The following is a 20875-nucleotide window of genomic DNA, read 5'->3' as shown; positions in this document are numbered from 1 at the left end:
ACGAAGGCATCACTCTCTTTAGGCAGATATTCCTGGAGGGCTTTAGCGTAATTAAAATATAATACTGTACCCGAATAAGGTTACATTTTTTCTCAAATTTTTTCATCAAGGTTATTATTAGTGAGTTGTAAGTTATAAATAAGAACCGGTTTATTTCAGCGAGTGAACGGTACTCATCTGATCCCATAAAAAGAAGAAGTTTCTACCCTAGAGAGAGTGTACGCTTACTTACCACCAGCTGAGTTGCTGTACCTCCTGTTGTATGACTCAATTGATGGAGCATTCTATTATCACTAGGCCCAGCCAAAATTTTCCGTGGAGTATTAAAAATTGTAGCGAAATTTATAAGTTACTCTGGAAGATGGGTTATTAAAGAAACCCTGTGATGAATGAGTATTTTAGCAGTGTTTTATGCATTGTGATTGTGAGTTTATAGAGAATGTTGACTGTAGAGTTTGGATATAAGAAGTTATTCTGATGCATTAAAACGAACAATATCAACTGGGTATATTAATGTGCATCCTATGTGCTATTCACATATTTCCAGAGTTCCTATTTAATATTTGCTTGTCACGTTCATTGTACTCACTCGTGTTGAGTTGAAAACTGTGTTCATTGAAAAACGTGCGGTTCACTTTTACACGGAGCACCATTTTATATCTGCTTGGCATATTGAACTGGTTTTTGGTAGCGAACACTTGAAGATGAGACTAGAAAATATTAAGAGTATATGCAGGACTAACGCTAGTTTACGAGACTTGAAATATTAGAGTATACGTTTAAGGACACTCATCTTTTCTACGGGTTTCCCTAGTAGAACGGCAGATATAGCATTGTCCCATTTTACTTTTTTATTTATTTTGTGCAGTGTGCTTCTTTGCGTATTCTTCGATCATTCCTTAAGCAGTGTTATTTGCATTCATTCTATTATGCCTGCATTCTTAATATCTTTCTTGTGTTGCATTCAGGGTTGAGCAATATATCTGGAGACTAGCCTCCGTTAGGTGAGTAAGCATTGTGCATGCACCCTGCTCACTATGTTTATCTCAATTATATTGCTGAATGCTTAATCATTCCTGTTATTTGCAGCAGATTAGTGCTTGTTTTTATGTAGAGAAGTCAATTGAATGGCATAGCACCTTTTGTTTTGTTTTCTATTAGTTTTATTTAAAATGGTTCGAACAAATGATTTAGTATTCTCTTATGTAAACTTTCAGCCCTCATAGGCATCTGTTCACATGAAATTTCGCATGTGCATTATATTACTAAAACACATTTTTTAAAATTGTATATTTTTATATCTAATTCTTGAAGATGATTCATGAAATATGAATTCCGTAGTAATAAAAAAATTAAAAGGCATTGTACATAATACCTATAACTAGCTGGGAATGTATGAAATTATTCATATTTCATACATTTCCTAGGAATACCAAATGAGAAACAGGCAAAGCATGAAATACATTTTTGATTCATTTTGAAGAACCTAAACTACTTACTAGAAGTTAATAAATCATGTATGAAAACCCAAATGACTACTAAGAAGGAACCATGGGACTAATGGTTCCTGAATCGCTAAGATGTGTATTTGTGGAAAAGAAAAGTACATTGATTTATCATTTTAAAGGAAGCGTCAATACTGTACAGTACTACGTTGCGGATGCCGAGTTATTTCCCGTACTTCATGAAAACTCATTTGAGTACTGGACATGGGTGAAGCGACAGAATGTTGAAAGAACTTTCAACCAAATACAAAAACATTGCACATAAATGATACTGAACTGTACAACCACCTTTGTGAGCTCTGCCGGAAAAAACAAAAAGTTATTAATAAAGGGCATTGTTGTGAAACTTATGACTATTTCTGAAATTAATTTCCGTTGTCAGGTAGATTGTTGTCTTACTGATTCCCAGTCTCGACCAGATAAAAAATACAAATTTATAATGTTGTATCAAATTCATCTCGCTACTTTTTTACGTATTTTGAATGACAGATTTTTAATGGGACTCTTTCATTACTTTTTCAAAATAACATTTGTACTTTTGAGGAATGAACATCTTTTAATAAAGAGCATTTGTCATTCTATAGAATGTTTATGCATTATACACAAAGCCTAGGCAAAATATGTAATTCTTCAGATGATATAATTTATTTCTTCAGGTAATATAATTTAATTCTTGAGATGATATCATTTTTGTGCATTCCGAGTTATAAAATGAATGAAATGTAACGCTGTTAAGTGAAACTAGCTCCAGGGTGTCTCTATGGTAAATAAATACAGTGAATTTTAAAGAATGCATTTATTCTATTTTGCTTTATGTGCTATCGACGAAGTAGGTTTAATTTAATTTTAGGTTAAGTATAAATGGAATGCAAGAAAAATGTGCATAATTTAATATTTACAAGGAAGCAATGTGGTGTACACATCAGACTCCTTTGAAATGCCCGAAAAATATCCATCCATCTTCTCAGTATTTATTTTCCCAAATAATCCCGTTCCAAATTTTCAAACTAGTTAGCCAAAAAGCCTTTGCAATCATCAACTTAATCAATTATCAAAAGGATGATCCATGCTTATTGCGTTATTTGCGGGAACTTCATTAATGCTTTCACCTTGTTTAAAATTTTTGTATTCGTCTGCGAGACTATCTGCACAGTCGTAAAGCGTTACCATGGTTACCAGTTTTTGCTTTACCATTGTTATTGTTAAAAATAAAATAAAATGGCTGTTCTAAAGCTTCAAAGTTGTGTTTTAATTGTTTATTTAGACAACATTTTTTAATTACACCTGAAGCTTCAATTTCAGACCATGTTAATTCACTGCTGTATATCCATATAAGAGGTTCTGCTCCATCAAAACTTCTTTCTGTGCCTTAGTGTAATAATGAATGCATTGTAGAATGTTGTAAGCTCTTTTAGGTTTGTATTAATATCATTTGAGTGTATTCTGGACTTTTAAAATTTAAACACATAAGTGGAAAAATATGAATAACTGGCTGAGAGGCAGGCACCGCATCGCCAGACGAGATCATTTCTAGTCAAAAGAGGACTTCTGGTAAGCCTAATGATATTCCAAGTTTTCTTGCAGTATCTCTATATTTAGCTTCTCAGCTAATATCTTAATTTTCTGTCATAAGCAAAGTTAATAATTTAAATAACAATATTAACAATGTTCCATTATGTAACAGTGTTTCATTATGTAACACTGTTCCGTTAACAATGTTCCGTTAGCAATTTTCTGTTAATAACGTTTTGTTCTTTCTATTTAAATGAATGAATGAGTATTTATTTAAATTTTGATTAAATATTTATTTGAATCTCCTTTGAATTTAGGTGAACTGTTGTTGGAATGGGAAGGTCGTCAAGCTCGTATCGTCCGCCCAGATGTGTAAACTGTCAATGGCGCCCTACACATGATTTGATCGTGTAATGATGATGAGGCGTGATCTTACCAAATCAGGTGCTCCCATTGGTCCACCTAGCAATGGCTTCTTATCCATCATTCCAGCATTTTTGCAGTCGCGATCTTTTTCTGAAGACCAACACATCATAGAAAGAATAAAGGAAAACATAAAAAGGCAACGAAAACTGCTGTCAAACACTTACTGTGGTTAAGAGAAAAAAAGAAAGTTTCCCCCCCCCAAAAAAAAACTCTCTGAAAAGTGCATTTTAGAAGAAGAGGTGATTTCTGTGCAGTGTTGTGTTCTTTCATTGTGCAGGAACGTGAACCTTCAGACCAATACCAGAAAATGTATTACAAATTCACGAACTGAAGTGTAAAAAAATGTATGTTTTGGGGTAGGGTATGAATAATTCTGAAATTTGCTTATAATTCAAAGAAAGCCAGTGAAGTGACACCATGGACAATTTTTTGAGAGCTTTTAGATAGAATTTATCAAAACATGTTAAATGGTGAAGAGTAAAATTTATTGCAACATCTAAACTCATTTTTTAATTACAGTACTGAACACGAAATTTGCTGTCAATGTACAGCTGTTCTTAGTTCTATCTATAAAAGGTGAAAGTACCATTCCTGAATACTTGGGATTTTAGAGAAATAATCCACAAAACCTCTACTATGTTTCTTCCCTACTTTACAAAACTTTGTTATTGTATATTAATCTAACACAAAAATTGTTTAAGAAATTTATTTATTCATAATGAAGCGATACACAGATTGAAGTGTGTCAAAAACTATTTAAAGTATATTTATTTTATTAATAACAAATTCTATGTTTTGTGGAATACAATCATTAGAGTCATAGTTTGCTTATTACAAATGGCATCACACAGCTGCTTCAAAAACTACTTAGTTGTAGATTGAAAATTATTTGAAAACAAAGGGATTGTATATATTACATATATAGTATGCCCATATTATACTTATAAATTATATTAATTCAGACATTCATTGAGTTAAAAGTACATGAGAATATATCTTATTCAGTTCTACTTTTAAAAATCTTTGCTGGCAAAACTGATTCAAATTAATGAATTAAATCTGTTTTGCGAGACCATTTTGTTTAATGTAATTTCTTACTTATGTATTGTACTAAAGCTGTTCCCCTAAAAAAATACTGTTATGCTTATGATGCTGAATCATATTATTTGCAATAATATTATTATTACTAATGTAGAAAGATATTTTTATGTATGTATATACGTGTGTGACGAAGAAACACACCTTTGTTGAAATGCTTCATAACACACACTGCTGTTTTGTCAGTTTGTAGTAATATATGCTTGAATGTTAATGTTTGACCAATGTATGAAAATGTAAATCTTACCAATGTATGGAAATATTTAAATTGTTGGATATAAATGAAAGGACCACTTTGGTTCACAAAATGCTACAGCAGAAAAAAAAATTGTGACTTGCTTTAGTTTTTCTTATTTTTGTGCCCAGTTGGAATAGGTGGCACTATATGGGTGCTATGATTCCGTAGTATGTTGTATTATTATGGTTACTATTTTATTACAAAAACCGTTAATGATTATTTTTGCAGCAGCACACAATAAAGCATTTGCTGTATTAGATGTGAACAAAACTTTGTTGTGGTCTTTGTCCTCCCCCTTATTGTGAATTAACGAGACTGTCAATCCAGAATTTTAATAAGAATTATTTGGAAAACGACATTTCCTTAATTTTTTTAACTTGTTTTACAATTGATAATTTACCAATTTCATGATTGATATGGACTTTTTTCCTACTAAATGAATTCGGAAAATTCTGATTTAAATTACATGTTTCTAAACCATTTACTGTTATGTAATAAATGAATTATTCTTTTTCATCTAATGATAGAACTTCCAAGGTTTCTAATCTGCAAAATTTATATAAATACATATTTCTTTTTCTGATGCATATAAAACTTTCCGGCTCATATTAGCATTTTAAAACAAAAAAACTAAATTAAATAAACTAGTAATTTTTAAATAGTTTTTTTAAAGCTGAAATTCAGATTTTTTTTAAACAAAAATAAAATAAATATAAAACATGAAATAAAGATTTAAGGGGAAAAAATGGCAAATAAAGCTACTAGAAATATTTAAAAGTAACTTTAAACATTTAACTTTTAGAATTTTAAGATAAAATATTTAAGACAAATACGCTTACTGTAATTTTTAAATTGTGTAAATTTACTTGCTTGAATTTTGACCCTTTTAAATTAAACAAAAACACATATTAAAAATATAAACAAAAATATTAAAATACAAAAGCACAAAATAAAACATGTTACAATTTAAACATTGCAGGCATTGTTTTGTTTGAATTTTAGTATTTTAAACTAAAACTTTTCAAACAAAAATAAAATAAATATAAAACATGAAATAAAGATTTAAGGGGAAAAAATGGCAAATAAAGCTACTAGAAATATTTAAATGTAACTGTAAGCATTTAACTTTTAGAATTTTAAGATAAAATAAGACAAGTATGCTTACTGTAATTTTTAAATTGTGTAAATTTACTTGCTTGAATTTTGACCCTTTTAAATTAAACAAAAACACATATTAAAAATATAAACAAACATATTAAAATACAAAAGCACAAAATAATGCATGTTACAATTTAAACATTGTAGGCATTTTTTGTTTGAATTTTAGTATTTTAAACTAAAACTTAAACAGCAAAATTGCACACTTTGAATTTATCTGTTTTGATGAAAATTGCAGACGAATTCTAAATGTTCTGTGAGTTGGTTCAGTAAGTAATATCAGTGACAGCTATGGAAAATACAAATATATGGAAAATACAAAAAATATTAACTAACACAAAATTGATCAAAATATTCAAACGAGAAACTTAAATTTTTGAATCAGTTTATGTATTTAATTTGTCAATATTTAGCCTTTTAATTAGGATAGCTCCCAAAGCCTTTCTCCTCTCCTTACATAAAACAGTCTTGGCACTGGAGTATGCCGGTATTTTAGTAATAAAATCATAACCTTTTTGATATAATTCTGAAAGTAGTTTTGGAAATATATGGGGAACGGGAACTGATTTTTTTGGGGGGGGGACTTTTCTTCTGCAAGTCTCTAACTTCCTTTTAACTTCGTTCTCAGTAATGTTGGGCACGCAGAAATGTACTTCGTATATGTACTTTCTTCAGTACTTTGTATTGAAAATTTCTCTTTACATTTCCTTTACAACGATGTGTCTTTTCTTTTACACATACCCAACTCATTCCTAATTTATTTTTTCGGTGTGGGTAATCATCTACAACTAAACATTCTTTTTTTGTAGAGAGTAATTTTTTTAAAATGGCTATGGGTTCCATCGCAGATTTTTTTTCGACGCTAAAAAAGACATACACGCTTCATAAGGATCAAACATCGACTGAGAAAATGAGAAAGACATTTTCTATTATAAGTATCGGCTTTTCTCTACAGCAGGTGCAAAGCTCGAAACTACACAATAGATGACATATGACTGATTAGGAAAACAACACAATAAGTGCGAGAATGTCCGCTCTGTCCACCTAGCTACTCTCACGTGTCCACTGTAGCCACTGTCCGCTCTGACCGCGTAACCAATACAACCACCAAGAACCGGCTCAGTGTGCGCAGGTGAAACAGAAATATCAAACTTCCATCCTGGATCCTGGTATGTCTGAAAAACTTAAAGGAAGACAAGCCTAAGATACTAATTCTGAAATGCATATTATTTTAAAAGATAACAAACCTATATCTCTGATACCCAGAAGATATAAGAGATAAAGAAAGTGTTCAACTAAAACAAGTAAAATCTATTTTACAATTGGATTTGGATGTTCATGAAGAACAAGTTATGTCTTTGGAAAGAAAACTTTCCGTATCAGGCTGTAGAAATTTTACAGAAACAACTATTAGATGCCAAGAATGAAATAGAAGCTGCGAAAATACAAATGTTTAAGGTACAAGAAGAAAATAAGAAAACATATAACTTTCGAAGACGTTCTTCAAAATGTTATGAAATTAATGATTTAGTAGCAATCACCAAAGATAAAATCCTGTCTGAGAAAGAAAATAAAGTTCAAAATGTTAAACTGAACATGCAAGAAATGCTAGCTTTAGAAAAAGATTGCATGAGGGAAATTATGGAGAAGAGATTATTTGCTAAACAAGCAGAATTAGAAAGGAAAATGTGTATCACTCATGAAGATATCAGAATTATATCAGAAAGGTTGTCGTCAGTTGCGAGAAATTCTTAATGCTGATGATTGGGAACATTAGGGAGACCTGTGTGGTGCTGATGCTGTTCCAACGCCATCTAGTGCGACTTCAACATCAATTTACAAAGCAACTAAACATAAGACAACGTCACAGAAGAGGCGTTTCTTGAAGAATCTTCTGTCCCCAAAAGAAGACTTTCTAAAGCAATATCAGCTGTTAATTTTATATCTGAAGTAAGCAAACAAAATGCTTTTAATTTTCAAGCAAATACTGATTATACTTCTGGAAAAGAAATAATTGACGCAGAAATTCAAAATAGTTTTGAAACTTACGGAGAAGAGCTTCGAAAAGATGCGAAAATACAAATGTTTAAGGTACAAGAAGAAAATAAGAAAACATATAACTTTCGAAGACGTTCTTCAAAATGTTATGAAATTAATGATTTAGTAGCAATCAAAAGGACGCAATTTGGACCAATAAGTTAAAATCAAAGTATTTAGGCTTGTATAAGATTGTCAAAATAAAGAATAATGACTCCTATGATGTTGTAAAAGAAGGAGATCATGAAGGACCCACTAAAACAAGTACATGCGCTGAATACATAAAACAATGGACTCAAGCAGAAGAAGATGAATAAAATAATACTGATTATGACGTTCTTAACCTGAAGTGATACAACTGATAACCGAACTGTGAGTTTCCACCTAATAATGACTTTTATTTCAGTAAATGCTATTTTTAAGATGAAATGAACATTTCCAAAACTGTTAAAGATTGAAGATATTTTTCGTTTTAGATGAAATATAGAAGGGACTGTTGACGATGTTATTGTGCAAAGATGGACAATTAAGATGTTTCCTTTCAATATTGTCCTTAGCACACAATCTTCCCCTCTCCCTTCGTACTTCTTTTCAGGTTTCGGCTTATTTACGATGATGGTTCTTTTTATGATGTCAAGAGTAGAATAATGTCTTCGAGGTCGACGCATAGCAGGAACCCGAATGTGGGATACTAAATCCATAGTTTAACAATTTTCTTCGCGAGCTGTCTAATTTTTAGCTGTTGACTGCACGAGTGAAATTGATAGAACTTTGAACAGTTTGTTTTATGAGAGGAGATGTAAGATGTTGTTTTATAGATATAAGGTGTTATAGATGTTGTGTTAATAAATGAACGATATTATACAGTCGGTAGATGGAGCAAAATGACAAAAACCTAATCCAGAAATCTTTTTTTTTCTTTTTTCCCTTTCTGAATATTTCTGAAAATCATGTCTCTATTTTTTGAGAAATAAATAAATAATAAAATTCAATTAAAAATTTTTACTTGAGATGAAATCAGAATGGCTTTCTAGTGAACAAATGTGAACAAATTTTCAACGAAAGAAGTACTCAGCAATAAGTACTACAACTTTTTCAAATTTAGTTTTCCAATTAGGAACACAAGATAGAGTAAAAAGTGGATTTCTTGTAAGATTTCATTTCTTTTTCTTGGAAAAAGTAGGAAATTACGTAATTTTGGAAACTTCCTCAATTGCTTTGAATGAAAAATTCTTCAATTCATATGCAGCCATTCTCAGCTTAATTGCTCATAGCAATCACAGCAGATTACGTTTTATGCTTTCTATAGATTTCTGTAGTGCAGTGGATTTACATTTTACTTTTGTTATTTAAAATTCATTTCCGTACATTGGAATCAAAATATTGAGAATGAATAATTTAAAATGCGAGCGTCCAAAATTCGTTTGCGAAGTTTTTTCAGAAGTTGACGAGTTCCATCGACATGTGGCAACAATTCGCATTTCATTTTCTTTTATCGTTTGCAGATATATTAATTTTTAATGAATAAAGAATTTTTCCTTTGGAAATTTCCCAAAATAGCGATTCTTATCGCAAAGAATCTGCGTGAAATTTTGTCCTCGCAATGGAAATCCGCTAGGTAAGTTTTTGAAACTTTGTAAAATGCTTTTGAAGGCAATATTTTATTCAGCGTAAGAGATTTTGAGTAGTGTAAGATGTTTAATGAAGGGATAGAATACATCGAAGACGAAACTCGCTTTGTTAGATCATTTACTTTAAATAACTGAGTGTCGATCAAGTCGAAGATTTGCTTAGCGATCATCGTTCAATAAATTGGGATATTATTAAAGAAATTTTCATATCATCTAGACCTGTCAAGCTTTTGAACTTTAGTTCATCGCTTGTTCAAAATACAGTAACATGTCTCAGAAACATATCCTTCTTAAAATATAAGAATATTGCTGGTAATGGAATGTAGATTAATGTAATTAATGCTTACTATACCTGAAATTTGATTTAAGGATTTAACTAAAGAATTTGTATTATGGAAGGGAAAACAATCCGAAAGTATTTATAAATATTTTATTTGGTAATGATGTAGTATGCAAACTACCACTTTTTGTTACTTTTTTCTCAAATAGTGCGATTAAAATTCTAATTTTTAGTATAAAAATAAATGCAATTAAGAGTACATAAATGAATATAATTCCATTACTAATTTAAAAACATATTAAATTTTTAATGTCATTGCATTGATATTTCCATTGCTTTATAAAAAAATCGAATGTGTATTACCACATGACTTCCTTGTACGATTTGTTTTTGCTGCATTTAATTTAAACTTATTTCCTCGAATTTCATTAGATATATATTTCTCATTCAGTTAATTCAGTTCACACTTCGTGGCAAGGCAAAAATACATAAAACATCAAAATAACTTTATTAAAATTGAAAAATATAGTCTCTACATAGTATAATAAAAGAAAGAGTCTGTCTGTGTGTGCGTGTCTTTCGTTCGCGCTGCACGTAAGTTAATAGACTCACGGCTACGAAATTTGGTAGATAGGTGCATTTAGACAAGAGCCAGTGCACCTCGAAGCGATTTTTTTCGAAATTCGAATTAAAAATTTTTTTATTTTATGTTTTGTGACGAAATCGCGTCATTTTGAGACATAATGGCCTATAGGAAACGAGATTTTACTCTGCACACTCCATTTTCACATCGTCATGAAATGTAGGCACTTAACTATTTTACGAACTTAAAATAAATTGATCAGGAATAGGATAAGCTTCAGGCCACTTGGTGAAGTAATCAACGACAACGAGTATGTATTTGTTGCCATCAGCAGTTCGTGGCAGAGGTCCCAGGATGTCAAAGGCGATTCGTTCAAAAGGCGCCCCTACGTTGTAACGTTGCAGCTTGCCTCGGCTGCGTCTCTTAGGTCCTTTCCGACCTGCACAGGCATCGCAAGATCGGCACCACTTTTGCACGTCATCCTTTGCATTATTCCAGTAAAAGCGCTCACGAACTCTCTGTAAGGTCTTCATTATTCCAAAGTGACCTCCCGTAGGGCTGTTATGTAGTTCTTTAAGGACATCAGGATTGCGGGATCTTGGAAGTATCAGCTGCCATCGGAACGTCTTCCCATCATCCGATTCGAATTTCCGGTATAAGACGCCGTTTCGAATGTGAAGTGAATCCCAGAGTGCCCAATATTGTTTGGTTGTAGGACTACAGATAGAAATGTCCTGCCAGGTAGGTTTTCTGTTTGACGACTCCATTAGATCAATTATGGGTTTAATGTCGCGGTCTTCCAGCTGGTCTTTCCTGACTTCATCATCACTCCACGGTTCTCGATCAGCCGATGTTGATGTTGTAATTTGTCTTGCGACCGGAGTCAGCAGCTCGTATTTCGCTTCCACCCTGGAACAATATGGACAGTTTTCTTGGCAAGGTCTTCTAGACAGGGCGTCGGCGTTTCCGTGTGATGATCCCTTACGATGACGGATAGTGATGTCATATTCTTGGAGTCTCTGTATCCACCTGGCTATTTGACCCTCAGGATTCTTGAAATTTAAAAGCCAGGTCAATGATGCATGATCGGTGCGGAGCAGAAATTTTCTGCCGTATAGATAGTGATGGAACTGTTCTACAGCTTTGACTATGGCGAGCAACTCTTTCCTGGTGACACAATAATTCCTCTCCGGTTTAGACAGGCACTTGCTCCAGTACGCCACTACACGTTCTTGGCCGTCTGTTTCTTGGGACAAAACAGCACCGACACTTTCATTGCTCGCGTCGGTGTCGAGAATAAATGGTCGGTCGTGCTGAGGATACGTCAGGATTGGAGCAGATGTTAAAGCCTCCTTTAAGTTGTTAAATGCATCGTCGCATTCTTTTGTCCACAAGAACTTTTGGTTGCTCTCTGTCAGCTTGTGAAGGGGTCTTGCGATGGAAGAAAAGTCCTTCACGAATCTCCTATAGTAGGTGCAAAGCCCTAGAAAGCTTCTCAGCTGATGGACATTTTCGGGACGTTTCCAGGATTTAACCGCTGATACCTTTTCAGGATCCGTGCGCACACCTTCTGCAGAGATGACATGTCCCAGGTAAGTCACTTCCTTTCGGAACAATTTGCATTTAGCGGGACTCAGCTTTAGATTGGCTTCTTTCAGTTTCTGAAGAACCTTTCTAAGATTTTCTAGATGCTCTTCAAAACTCTTTCCGACGATGATGATATCGTCCAGGTATATCAGACAGGCTTCATAGGAAAGTCCTTTCAAAACAGTCTCCATGAGGCGTTCGAATGTTGCCGGCGCATTACACAGTCCAAACGGCATCACCTTGAATTGCCAAAGCCCTTGTCCCGTAGTAAATGCCGTCTTTTCTCGGTCATGAAGGTGTATTTCTACCTGCCAATACCCACTCTTTAAATCAAGCGTTGAGAACCACTTGCTTCCAGAAAGAGTGTCTAGAATGTCGTCAATTCTAGGAAGAGGGTAACTGTCTTTCTTCGTAACCTCATTCAACCGGCGATAGTCAACGCAAAATCTTGTTGAGCCGTCTTTCTTTCTGACGAGAACGATGGGAGATGCCCATGGACTTGTTGAAGGCTCGATGACATCGCCTTCTTCCATATCTTTTAACAGTGTTCGCACCTCTTCCTGTTTAGCAAACGGCAGACGCCTTGGATGTTGCTTGATCGGGCGATGATCGCCGGTATCTATTCTATGTTGTGTCAAACTAGTTCGACCCACGTCAGAAGACGAGCGGGAAAAAACAACTTGAAGATCTTTAATAACGCGATCGGCAGCATTCTTCTCTTCATCGTTTAATTGCGCATTCTGCAATAACTCCGATGTAATTCTCTCTGAGGACACGGATTCTTGGATGTTACTCTTTCTTTCAACGGTGGTTACTGGAGTACATGCTGCAACCACTTCACCTTTCTTAATAATTCTCCCCTTCTCAGTTACATTGGCGACTCTCACCGGGATAACCGTTCTGGATAGGTCGACGAGTGTTGAGGCTACTAGTACTCCTTTTGGGCTATTACAGTTATTGGGATATTCTATGACGCCGTAGCGGAAATTTTTGTTTTCGGCTATGGATCCAGGAAGTAAAATTTCTGTTCTTGCCGGTATTGTGATATTGTCTTGTGCTATGATTTTATGGACAGATTTAACTTCATCATTGACTCCAAATAACGCTATGTCCTCAGATGTAGAATGCAATTCGTTATTTTTAAAGTCCAAGGAAAAATTGTATTTCCTTAGAAAGTCCAATCCGAGTATGCAAGAATCAGTGATCTCTGCTACATATGCCGTGTGATGGTAAGCGGCACTTCCAAACGTGATGTTAGCATTTACTTTTCCATCGATGTTGATCTTCTCACCGGACACAGTCTGTAGGGTAACGCAGGGCGGCGTCCAGATAAGTTTGCTTCCCAGTTGTTGAGCCAAATCTTTTCGGATGATGGTAACGTTGGCTCCTGTATCTATCGTCATATTGCAGGGAACTCCATTAATATGTCCTATTATGAAAAGTCCATTACTGCCGCCTCTCACTGCAGAAATCTGAAGCGCTTTAAACTGGGGCTTTTCATGATCTGGCAACCTCCGCCCCGCGAGATGGCCACTAATTAGCTTCCCTGCTGTTTGTTAGGAGCGGTCTTAGCATCCGTGCCCTGGGGTGTTCTGCAGTTTCGTCGGATGTGTCCTTCAGCACCGCAGTTCCAGCACTTTACGGTCGGTTTCTTGTCACCAATATTCTGACTCAAGGCGTTCAGTTGTCTAGTTAAATCGTCTAGACGAGCAGTGACTTGATCCCCTGGCTCCTGGACTTGAGCAGCTCTGACTGGATGGCGGTCTCGACGGGTGGCTTGCTGGGCTGCCTCAAATTTCATGGCATACACTAAAGCGCTTTTCAGATCTTTAACATCCGCCATTCGCAGTGCTTTCTGTATTTCAGGGTCCCGGATGCCATCGATGAAATACTGCAGGGACAGGATTTCCCTTGTTTCTGTCGGGCACTCTGAAAAGGCGTGATGTGACAGCCTTTCAACATCCGTGGCGAGCTCCTGAAGCGTTTCGGTGAGCTTCTGTTGACGAGATTTTAATTGGAGCCTGCTGTAGTCTTTTAAACATTTCTCGCCGAAGCGCAGCTCCAAAGCGCCGGATAGAGCTTCGAAATCTAGCCTTTGATTTTCGGGAAGCGTCTGCAGGATATCCGCTGCGTCTGCTCTCAGAGAAGCGGCGAGATGACAGGCCTTAGCTTGGGAATCCCACCCATTCGCATCCGAAACGATAGAAAATTGTGTCCTATACACCTGCCAGGAGGTCTTCCCATCATATGTAGATAGTTTCAGAACGGAACGAGCAGGCATCGATAAAAATTTAAAACCTCCAGAATTGTTTCCTACCGTCGCTATGCACTTCTTTAGGCTGTCAACTTCTTTGGCGACGGCAGCAGAAACCCTATCATCAATTTGTTGTTCGACGGCAGAAACTCTCTCTTCTATATGTCCAACTTTAGTTTCAACCGCGTCTATTCTGCCTTCCATAGCCTCAAATTTATTTTCTATTACGCAGGTAATTTCTCTTTTCATTTCGTCCTGACCTGCTTTCATCTCATTTTTAAGGGATTTCATCTCTTCCTTAACGGATTCCTGGCCCAATTTCATTTCTCCTTTGAGGGATTCCTGGCCCAATTTCATTTCTTCTTTAAAAGATGTTTGGCCAGCTTCCATCTTTTCTTGGAAAGCAGCAAAATCAGTAATGAGCTGTCTCAATTGTTCTTCCATCCCTCTTGTTATTGGCATTCAAATCCCACTTCTGACACCAAAAATTGTTGCGTGCGTACGGGCTCGTTATGAAATGAATGCACAAGTCCGATGAAAAATGAACAAAAATTTATTATTATCACAACAAAAATGCTTAAATTTTCTCAAATTATCATGCAGTATTACAATATCTCGCAGTAGTTATCTTTTAACTACTCAAATGTCCAATAGAACGTAATTCAAAACAGCTAAAGAACGCTAATCCGCGAATTCGCTACAATCAACAAGAGCAGTTTTCTAAACAACAACAAACAAAGCAAGCAACTACTACGAACTGAGATGTTTTCCTTCTTTTATAAGATTTTAAAATCACGCGCTAGAATTTTCCAGTACTTTCTCGAAATCAAAAAGAGATATTTATTTATTTAACGCCCGCGCTCTTGTATTTTTAATTTTTCCGGCTTAGCTTTCTTTTAATATTCGTCACGCGCTGCACTGCGTGAGAAATAAAACCATTTAATTTATAATTGAACTAACATTAGCTTTTTAAATAGCAAATTCGTAACAATATTGAAAAGTTTTGCATGACTTTTTTTCTTCAACGGGAAGTTGGTAAATTTTTTTATTAGGATAATTAATATTTGTATTAAGGGATATAGCTTATTTTATTGTAATGTTTTTTCTCTTGAAAATATAAGATAAAATATCATTAATTATATTTTGCTTTTCAGAATTTTTTGTTTTTTGTATTCTTTTAATGTTATTTATTGCTCATTTCACTGTTTTTAAGATATTGAAAAATTTTGAGTGATTTTTTTTAGGAAACAAAGTTTTTAACCTCCTTTATACCATTTTCTTAAGATTTTGCAAAGGGAAGTTGGTTAATTTATTTATTAGGATAATTAATATTTGTATTAAGGGATATTGCTTATTTCATTGTAATTTTGTTATACGTAATAACTTTTTTTATGAAGTTCTTCTGCAGAGTAAAATTCTATGCAGTTTTTAAATTTAACGTTTGGTGTTCCCTTCAGCCATTTTTTCTGTACATTTAAAAGCCAGACGAAGGCTGCTAGTAAATGTAAAACACCAAGTACAGTGAAAACAGTTATCAAATTTTACAATTAAAGCCAGCGGTCAAGAAGTCAGATTTTTCTGTGCACAAAACTGAAAGTTTACTTTTGGTCCCACTCGGCAAAAAGACACTGAAAGTGTAGAAACTGACTTAATTCACAGTTCTGCTAAATTTGGCTCAGCCTTATTTAAACAACTTTTAAATTGCCCCACCTATTGGGTGCCTCCATAATAAAAAGACCACCACATCTGGCCTTGTATAGATTAATGGACTGGGTTACATTTGTAATTATTCACAATCTGCCATTGTATTTCTAAAATTCCATACTGAGATGAAATTCTTACTGATCTTCCCGCACTTTATTTCAATAAAGTGAGAATTCGAATTTTATAAAAACTATCTTTGATAATATTTATAAATTTTATTTACTCTTTTGAGAGCACAAACATGATTCCTCCAGATTAATAATAGCGAGTACAAATTTTTATATTGGACCTTTAGAACATCTTCTGATGTTGCCATTTCGGAAAAACACAACTCATTTTACTTTTATTCATAATTCACGATCTTTACATATGTGTATTTTAAGATTCTCTATTAATGTGTTTCTGATTTCACAAACAGAAGTCTTCAATTATGGAGAGGAGATGTTTAAAAATTTAAAACCTGTTTCTTGAAAAATTAAATATAACTTCAATGCACATGCAAGTTTGTTTTGAAGGTCTTGGGGTGAACATGCACATATGGCAAACTATATTTCTTTACAGTTTCCTGCATTCAAATACTTAACAATAATGTAAAAGAAAATGCAAAGTATTTTAAAATACTACGTTAAAATTTTGCTCTTAACTCGTGTAGACCTTTGTTTTTATTATCCGCGTATGTTTGTTTATATTTAATTGTGCCTTGTACACACTTGCATTCAGCATTTGTTTTACAGTACACTGAATTAATATATATGTTTTCCAGTTTGTAATAAATGTTCAGTTCTTTTGTATCATTTTAAGTATGCTTAAAAGTAAAATTTTTATGCATTTGTACAATTATTTGAATGCACTTTATTTTTCACTTTATTTCTCAATTGTTCTTCCATCCCTCTTGTTATTGGCATTCAAATCCCACTTCTGACACCAAAAATTGTTGCGTGCGTACGGGCTCGTTATGAAATGAATGCACAAGTCCGATGAAAAATGAACAAAAATTTATTATTATCACAACAAAAATGCTTAAATTTTCTCAAATTATCATGCAGTATTACAATATCTCGCAGTAGTTATCTTTTAACTACTCAAATGTCCAATAGAACGTAATTCAAAACAGCTAAAGAACGCTAATCCGCGAATTCGCTACAATCAACAAGAGCAGTTTTCTAAACAACAACAAACAAAGCAAGCAACTACTACGAACTGAGATGTTTTCCTTCTTTTATAAGATTTTAAAATCACGCGCTAGAATTTTCCAGTACTTTCTCGAAATCAAAAAGAGATATTTATTTATTTAACGCCCGCGCTCTTGTATTTTTAATTTTTCCGGCTTAGCTTTCTTTTAATATTCGTCACGCGCTGCACTGCGTGAGAAATAAAACCATTTAATTTATAATTGAACTAACATTAGCTTTTTAAATAGCAAATTCGTAACAATATTGAAAAGTTTTGCATGACTTTTTTTCTTCAACGGGAAGTTGGTAAATTTTTTTATTAGGATAATTAATATTTGTATTAAGGGATATAGCTTATTTTATTGTAATGTTTTTTCTCTTGAAAATATAAGATAAAATATCATTAATTATATTTTGCTTTTCAGAATTTTTTGTTTTTTGTATTCTTTTAATGTTATTTATTGCTCATTTCACTGTTTTTAAGATATTGAAAAATTTTGAGTGATTTTTTTTAGGAAACAAAGTTTTTAACCTCCTTTATACCATTTTCTTAAGATTTTGCAAAGGGAAGTTGGTTAATTTATTTATTAGGATAATTAATATTTGTATTAAGGGATATTGCTTATTTCATTGTAATTTTGTTATACGTAATAACTTTTTTTATGAAGTTCTTCTGCAGAGTAAAATTCTATGCAGTTTTTAAATTTAACGTTTGGTGTTCCCTTCAGCCATTTTTTCTGTACATTTAAAAGCCAGACGAAGGCTGCTAGTAAATGTAAAACACCAAGTACAGTGAAAACAGTTATCAAATTTTACAATTAAAGCCAGCGGTCAAGAAGTCAGATTTTTCTGTGCACAAAACTGAAAGTTTACTTTTGGTCCCACTCGGCAAAAAGACACTGAAAGTGTAGAAACTGACTTAATTCACAGTTCTGCTAAATTTGGCTCAGCCTTATTTAAACAACTTTTAAATTGCCCCACCTATTGGGTGCCTCCATAATAAAAAGACCACCACATCTGGCCTTGTATAGATTAATGGACTGGGTTACATTTGTAATTATTCACAATCTGCCATTGTATTTCTAAAATTCCATACTGAGATGAAATTCTTACTGATCTTCCCGCACTTTATTTCAATAAAGTGAGAATTCGAATTTTATAAAAACTATCTTTGATAATATTTATAAATTTTATTTACTCTTTTGAGAGCACAAACATGATTCCTCCAGATTAATAATAGCGAGTACAAATTTTTATATTGGACCTTTAGAACATCTTCTGATGTTGCCATTTCGGAAAAACACAACTCATTTTACTTTTATTCATAATTCACGATCTTTACATATGTGTATTTTAAGATTCTCTATTAATGTGTTTCTGATTTCACAAACAGAAGTCTTCAATTATGGAGAGGAGATGTTTAAAAATTTAAAACCTGTTTCTTGAAAAATTAAATATAACTTCAATGCACATGCAAGTTTGTTTTGAAGGTCTTGGGGTGAACATGCACATATGGCAAACTATATTTCTTTACAGTTTCCTGCATTCAAATACTTAACAATAATGTAAAAGAAAATGCAAAGTATTTTAAAATACTACGTTAAAATTTTGCTCTTAACTCGTGTAGACCTTTGTTTTTATTATCCGCGTATGTTTGTTTATATTTAATTGTGCCTTGTACACACTTGCATTCAGCATTTGTTTTACAGTACACTGAATTAATATATATGTTTTCCAGTTTGTAATAAATGTTCAGTTCTTTTGTATCATTTTAAGTATGCTTAAAAGTAAAATTTTTATGCATTTGTACAATTATTTGAATGCACTTTATTTTTCACTTTATTTCTCAATTGTTCTTCCATCCCTCTTGTTATTGGCATTCAAATCCCACTTCTGACACCAAAAATTGTTGCGTGCGTACGGGCTCGTTATGAAATGAATGCACAAGTCCGATGAAAAATGAACAAAAATTTATTATTATCACAACAAAAATGCTTAAATTTTCTCAAATTATCATGCAGTATTACAATATCTCACAGTAGTTATCTTTTAACTACTCAAATATCCAATAGAACGTAATTCAAAACAGCTAAAGAATGCTAATCCGCGAATTCGCTACAATAAACAAGAGCAGTTTTCTAAACAACAACAAACTAAGCAAGCAACTACTACGAACTGAGATGTTTTCCTTCTTTTATAAGATTTTAAAATCACGCGCTAGAATTTTCCAGTACTTTCTCGAAATCAAAAAGAGATATTTATTTATTTAACGCCCGCGCTCTTGTATTTTTAATTTTTCCGGCTTAGCTTTCTTTTAATATTCGTCACGCGCTGCACTGCGCGAGAAATAAAACCATTTAATTTATAATTGAACTAACATTAGCTTTTTAAATAGCAAATTCGTAACAATATTGAAAAGTTTTGCATGACTTTTTTTCTTCAACGGGAAGTTGGTAAATTGTTTTATTAGGATAATTAATATTTGTATTAAGGGATATAGCTTATTTTATTGTAATGTTTTTTCTCTTGAAAATATAAGATAAAATATCATTAATTATATTTTGCTTTTCAGAATTTTTTGTTTTTTGTATTCTTTTAATGTTATTTATTGCTCATTTCACTGTTTTTAAGATATTGAAAAATTTTGAGTGATTTTTTTTAGGAAACAAAGTTCTTAACCTCCTTTATACCATTTTCTTAAGATTTTGCAAAGGGAAGTTGGTTGATTTATTTATTAGGATAATTAATATTTGTATTAAGGGATATTGCTTATTTCATTGTAATTTTGTTATACGTAATAACTTTTTTTATGAAGTTCTTCTGCAGAGTAAAATTCTATGCAGTTTTTAAATTTAACGTTTGGTGTTCCCTTCAGCCATTTTTTCTGTACATTTAAAAGCCAGACGAAGGCTGCTAGTAAATGTAAAACACCAAGTACAGTGAAAACAGTTATCAAATTTTACAATTAAAGCCAGCGGTCAAGAAGTCAGATTTTTCTGTGCACAAAACTGAAAGTTTACTTTTGGTCCCACTCGGCAAAAAGACACTGAAAGTGTAGAAACTGACTTAATTCACAGTTCTGCTAAATTTGGCTCAGCCTTATTTAAACAACTTTTAAATTGCCCCACCTATTGGGTGCCTCCATAATAAAGAGACCACCACATCTGGCCTTGTATGGATTAATGGACTGGTTTACATTTGTAATTATTCACAATCTGCCATTGTATTTCTAAAATTCCATACTGAGATGAAATTCTTACTGATCTTCCCGCACTTTATTTCAATAAAGTGAGAATTCGAATCTTATAAAAACTATCTTTGATAATACTTATAAATTTTATTTACTCTTTTGAGAGCACAAACATGATTCCTCCAGATTAATAATAGCGAGTACAAATTTTTATATTGGACCTTTAGAACATCTTCTGATGTTGCCATTTCGGAAAAACACAACTCATTTTACTTTTATTCATAATTCACGATCTTTACATATGTGTATTTTAAGATTCTCTATTAATGTGTTTCTGATTTCACAAACAGAAGTCTTCAATTATGGAGAGGAGATGTTTAAAAATTTAAAACCTGTTTCTTGAAAAATTAAATATAACTTCAATGCACATGCAAGTTTGTTTTGAAGGTCTTGGGGTGAACATGCAGATATGGCAAACTATATTTCTTTTCAGTTTCCTG

At 33.3% G+C, this 20875-nt stretch overlaps 1 protein-coding gene and 2 long non-coding RNA genes across 10 annotated transcripts in view; 2 read left to right on the top strand and 1 right to left on the bottom strand.

Annotated features, from left to right (window-relative positions):
• Positions 1-5049, top strand: part of LOC118187489 (uncharacterized) — a 43973-nt gene extending 38924 nt beyond the window's left edge. For all 6 annotated transcript variants that reach the window (XR_015038666.1, XR_015038663.1, XR_015038661.1 and 3 more), the window contains one exon: positions 3335-5049. This is a non-coding gene — a long non-coding RNA (uncharacterized LOC118187489). The remainder of the gene's footprint in view (positions 1-3334) is intronic.
• Positions 5050-5944: 895 nt separating this feature from the next.
• The window catches only part of LOC146993029 (uncharacterized), a 51506-nt gene continuing 36575 nt past the window's right edge, over positions 5945-20875 (bottom strand). The window contains exon 3 of the long non-coding RNA XR_015038667.1: positions 5945-5988. This is a non-coding gene — a long non-coding RNA (uncharacterized LOC146993029). The remainder of the gene's footprint in view (positions 5989-20875) is intronic.
• The window catches only part of LOC146993028 (transcription factor unc-3-like), a 101520-nt gene continuing 90124 nt past the window's right edge, over positions 9480-20875 (top strand). Inside the window, exon 1 of one of the 3 annotated variants that reach the window (XM_085808032.1) lies at positions 9480-9592. In XM_085808032.1, coding sequence (XP_085664158.1) covers positions 9495-9592 — 98 coding nt within the window. In that variant the 5' untranslated portion in view covers positions 9480-9494. Of the gene's footprint in view, positions 9593-19557; positions 19639-20875 lie in introns of those variants that run through there. The other 2 variants (XR_015038659.1, XR_015038658.1) reach the window with 2 other exon arrangements.

The sequence above is a fragment of the Stegodyphus dumicola genome, chromosome X1 (genome assembly GCF_044657685.1).
Source record: "Stegodyphus dumicola isolate Sdum_Otavi_A_Nest chromosome X1, ASM4465768v1".
In the NCBI taxonomy this organism is placed as follows: domain Eukaryota; kingdom Metazoa; phylum Arthropoda; class Arachnida; order Araneae; family Eresidae; genus Stegodyphus; species Stegodyphus dumicola.
This window is presented reverse-complemented; position numbering and strand designations above follow the sequence as displayed.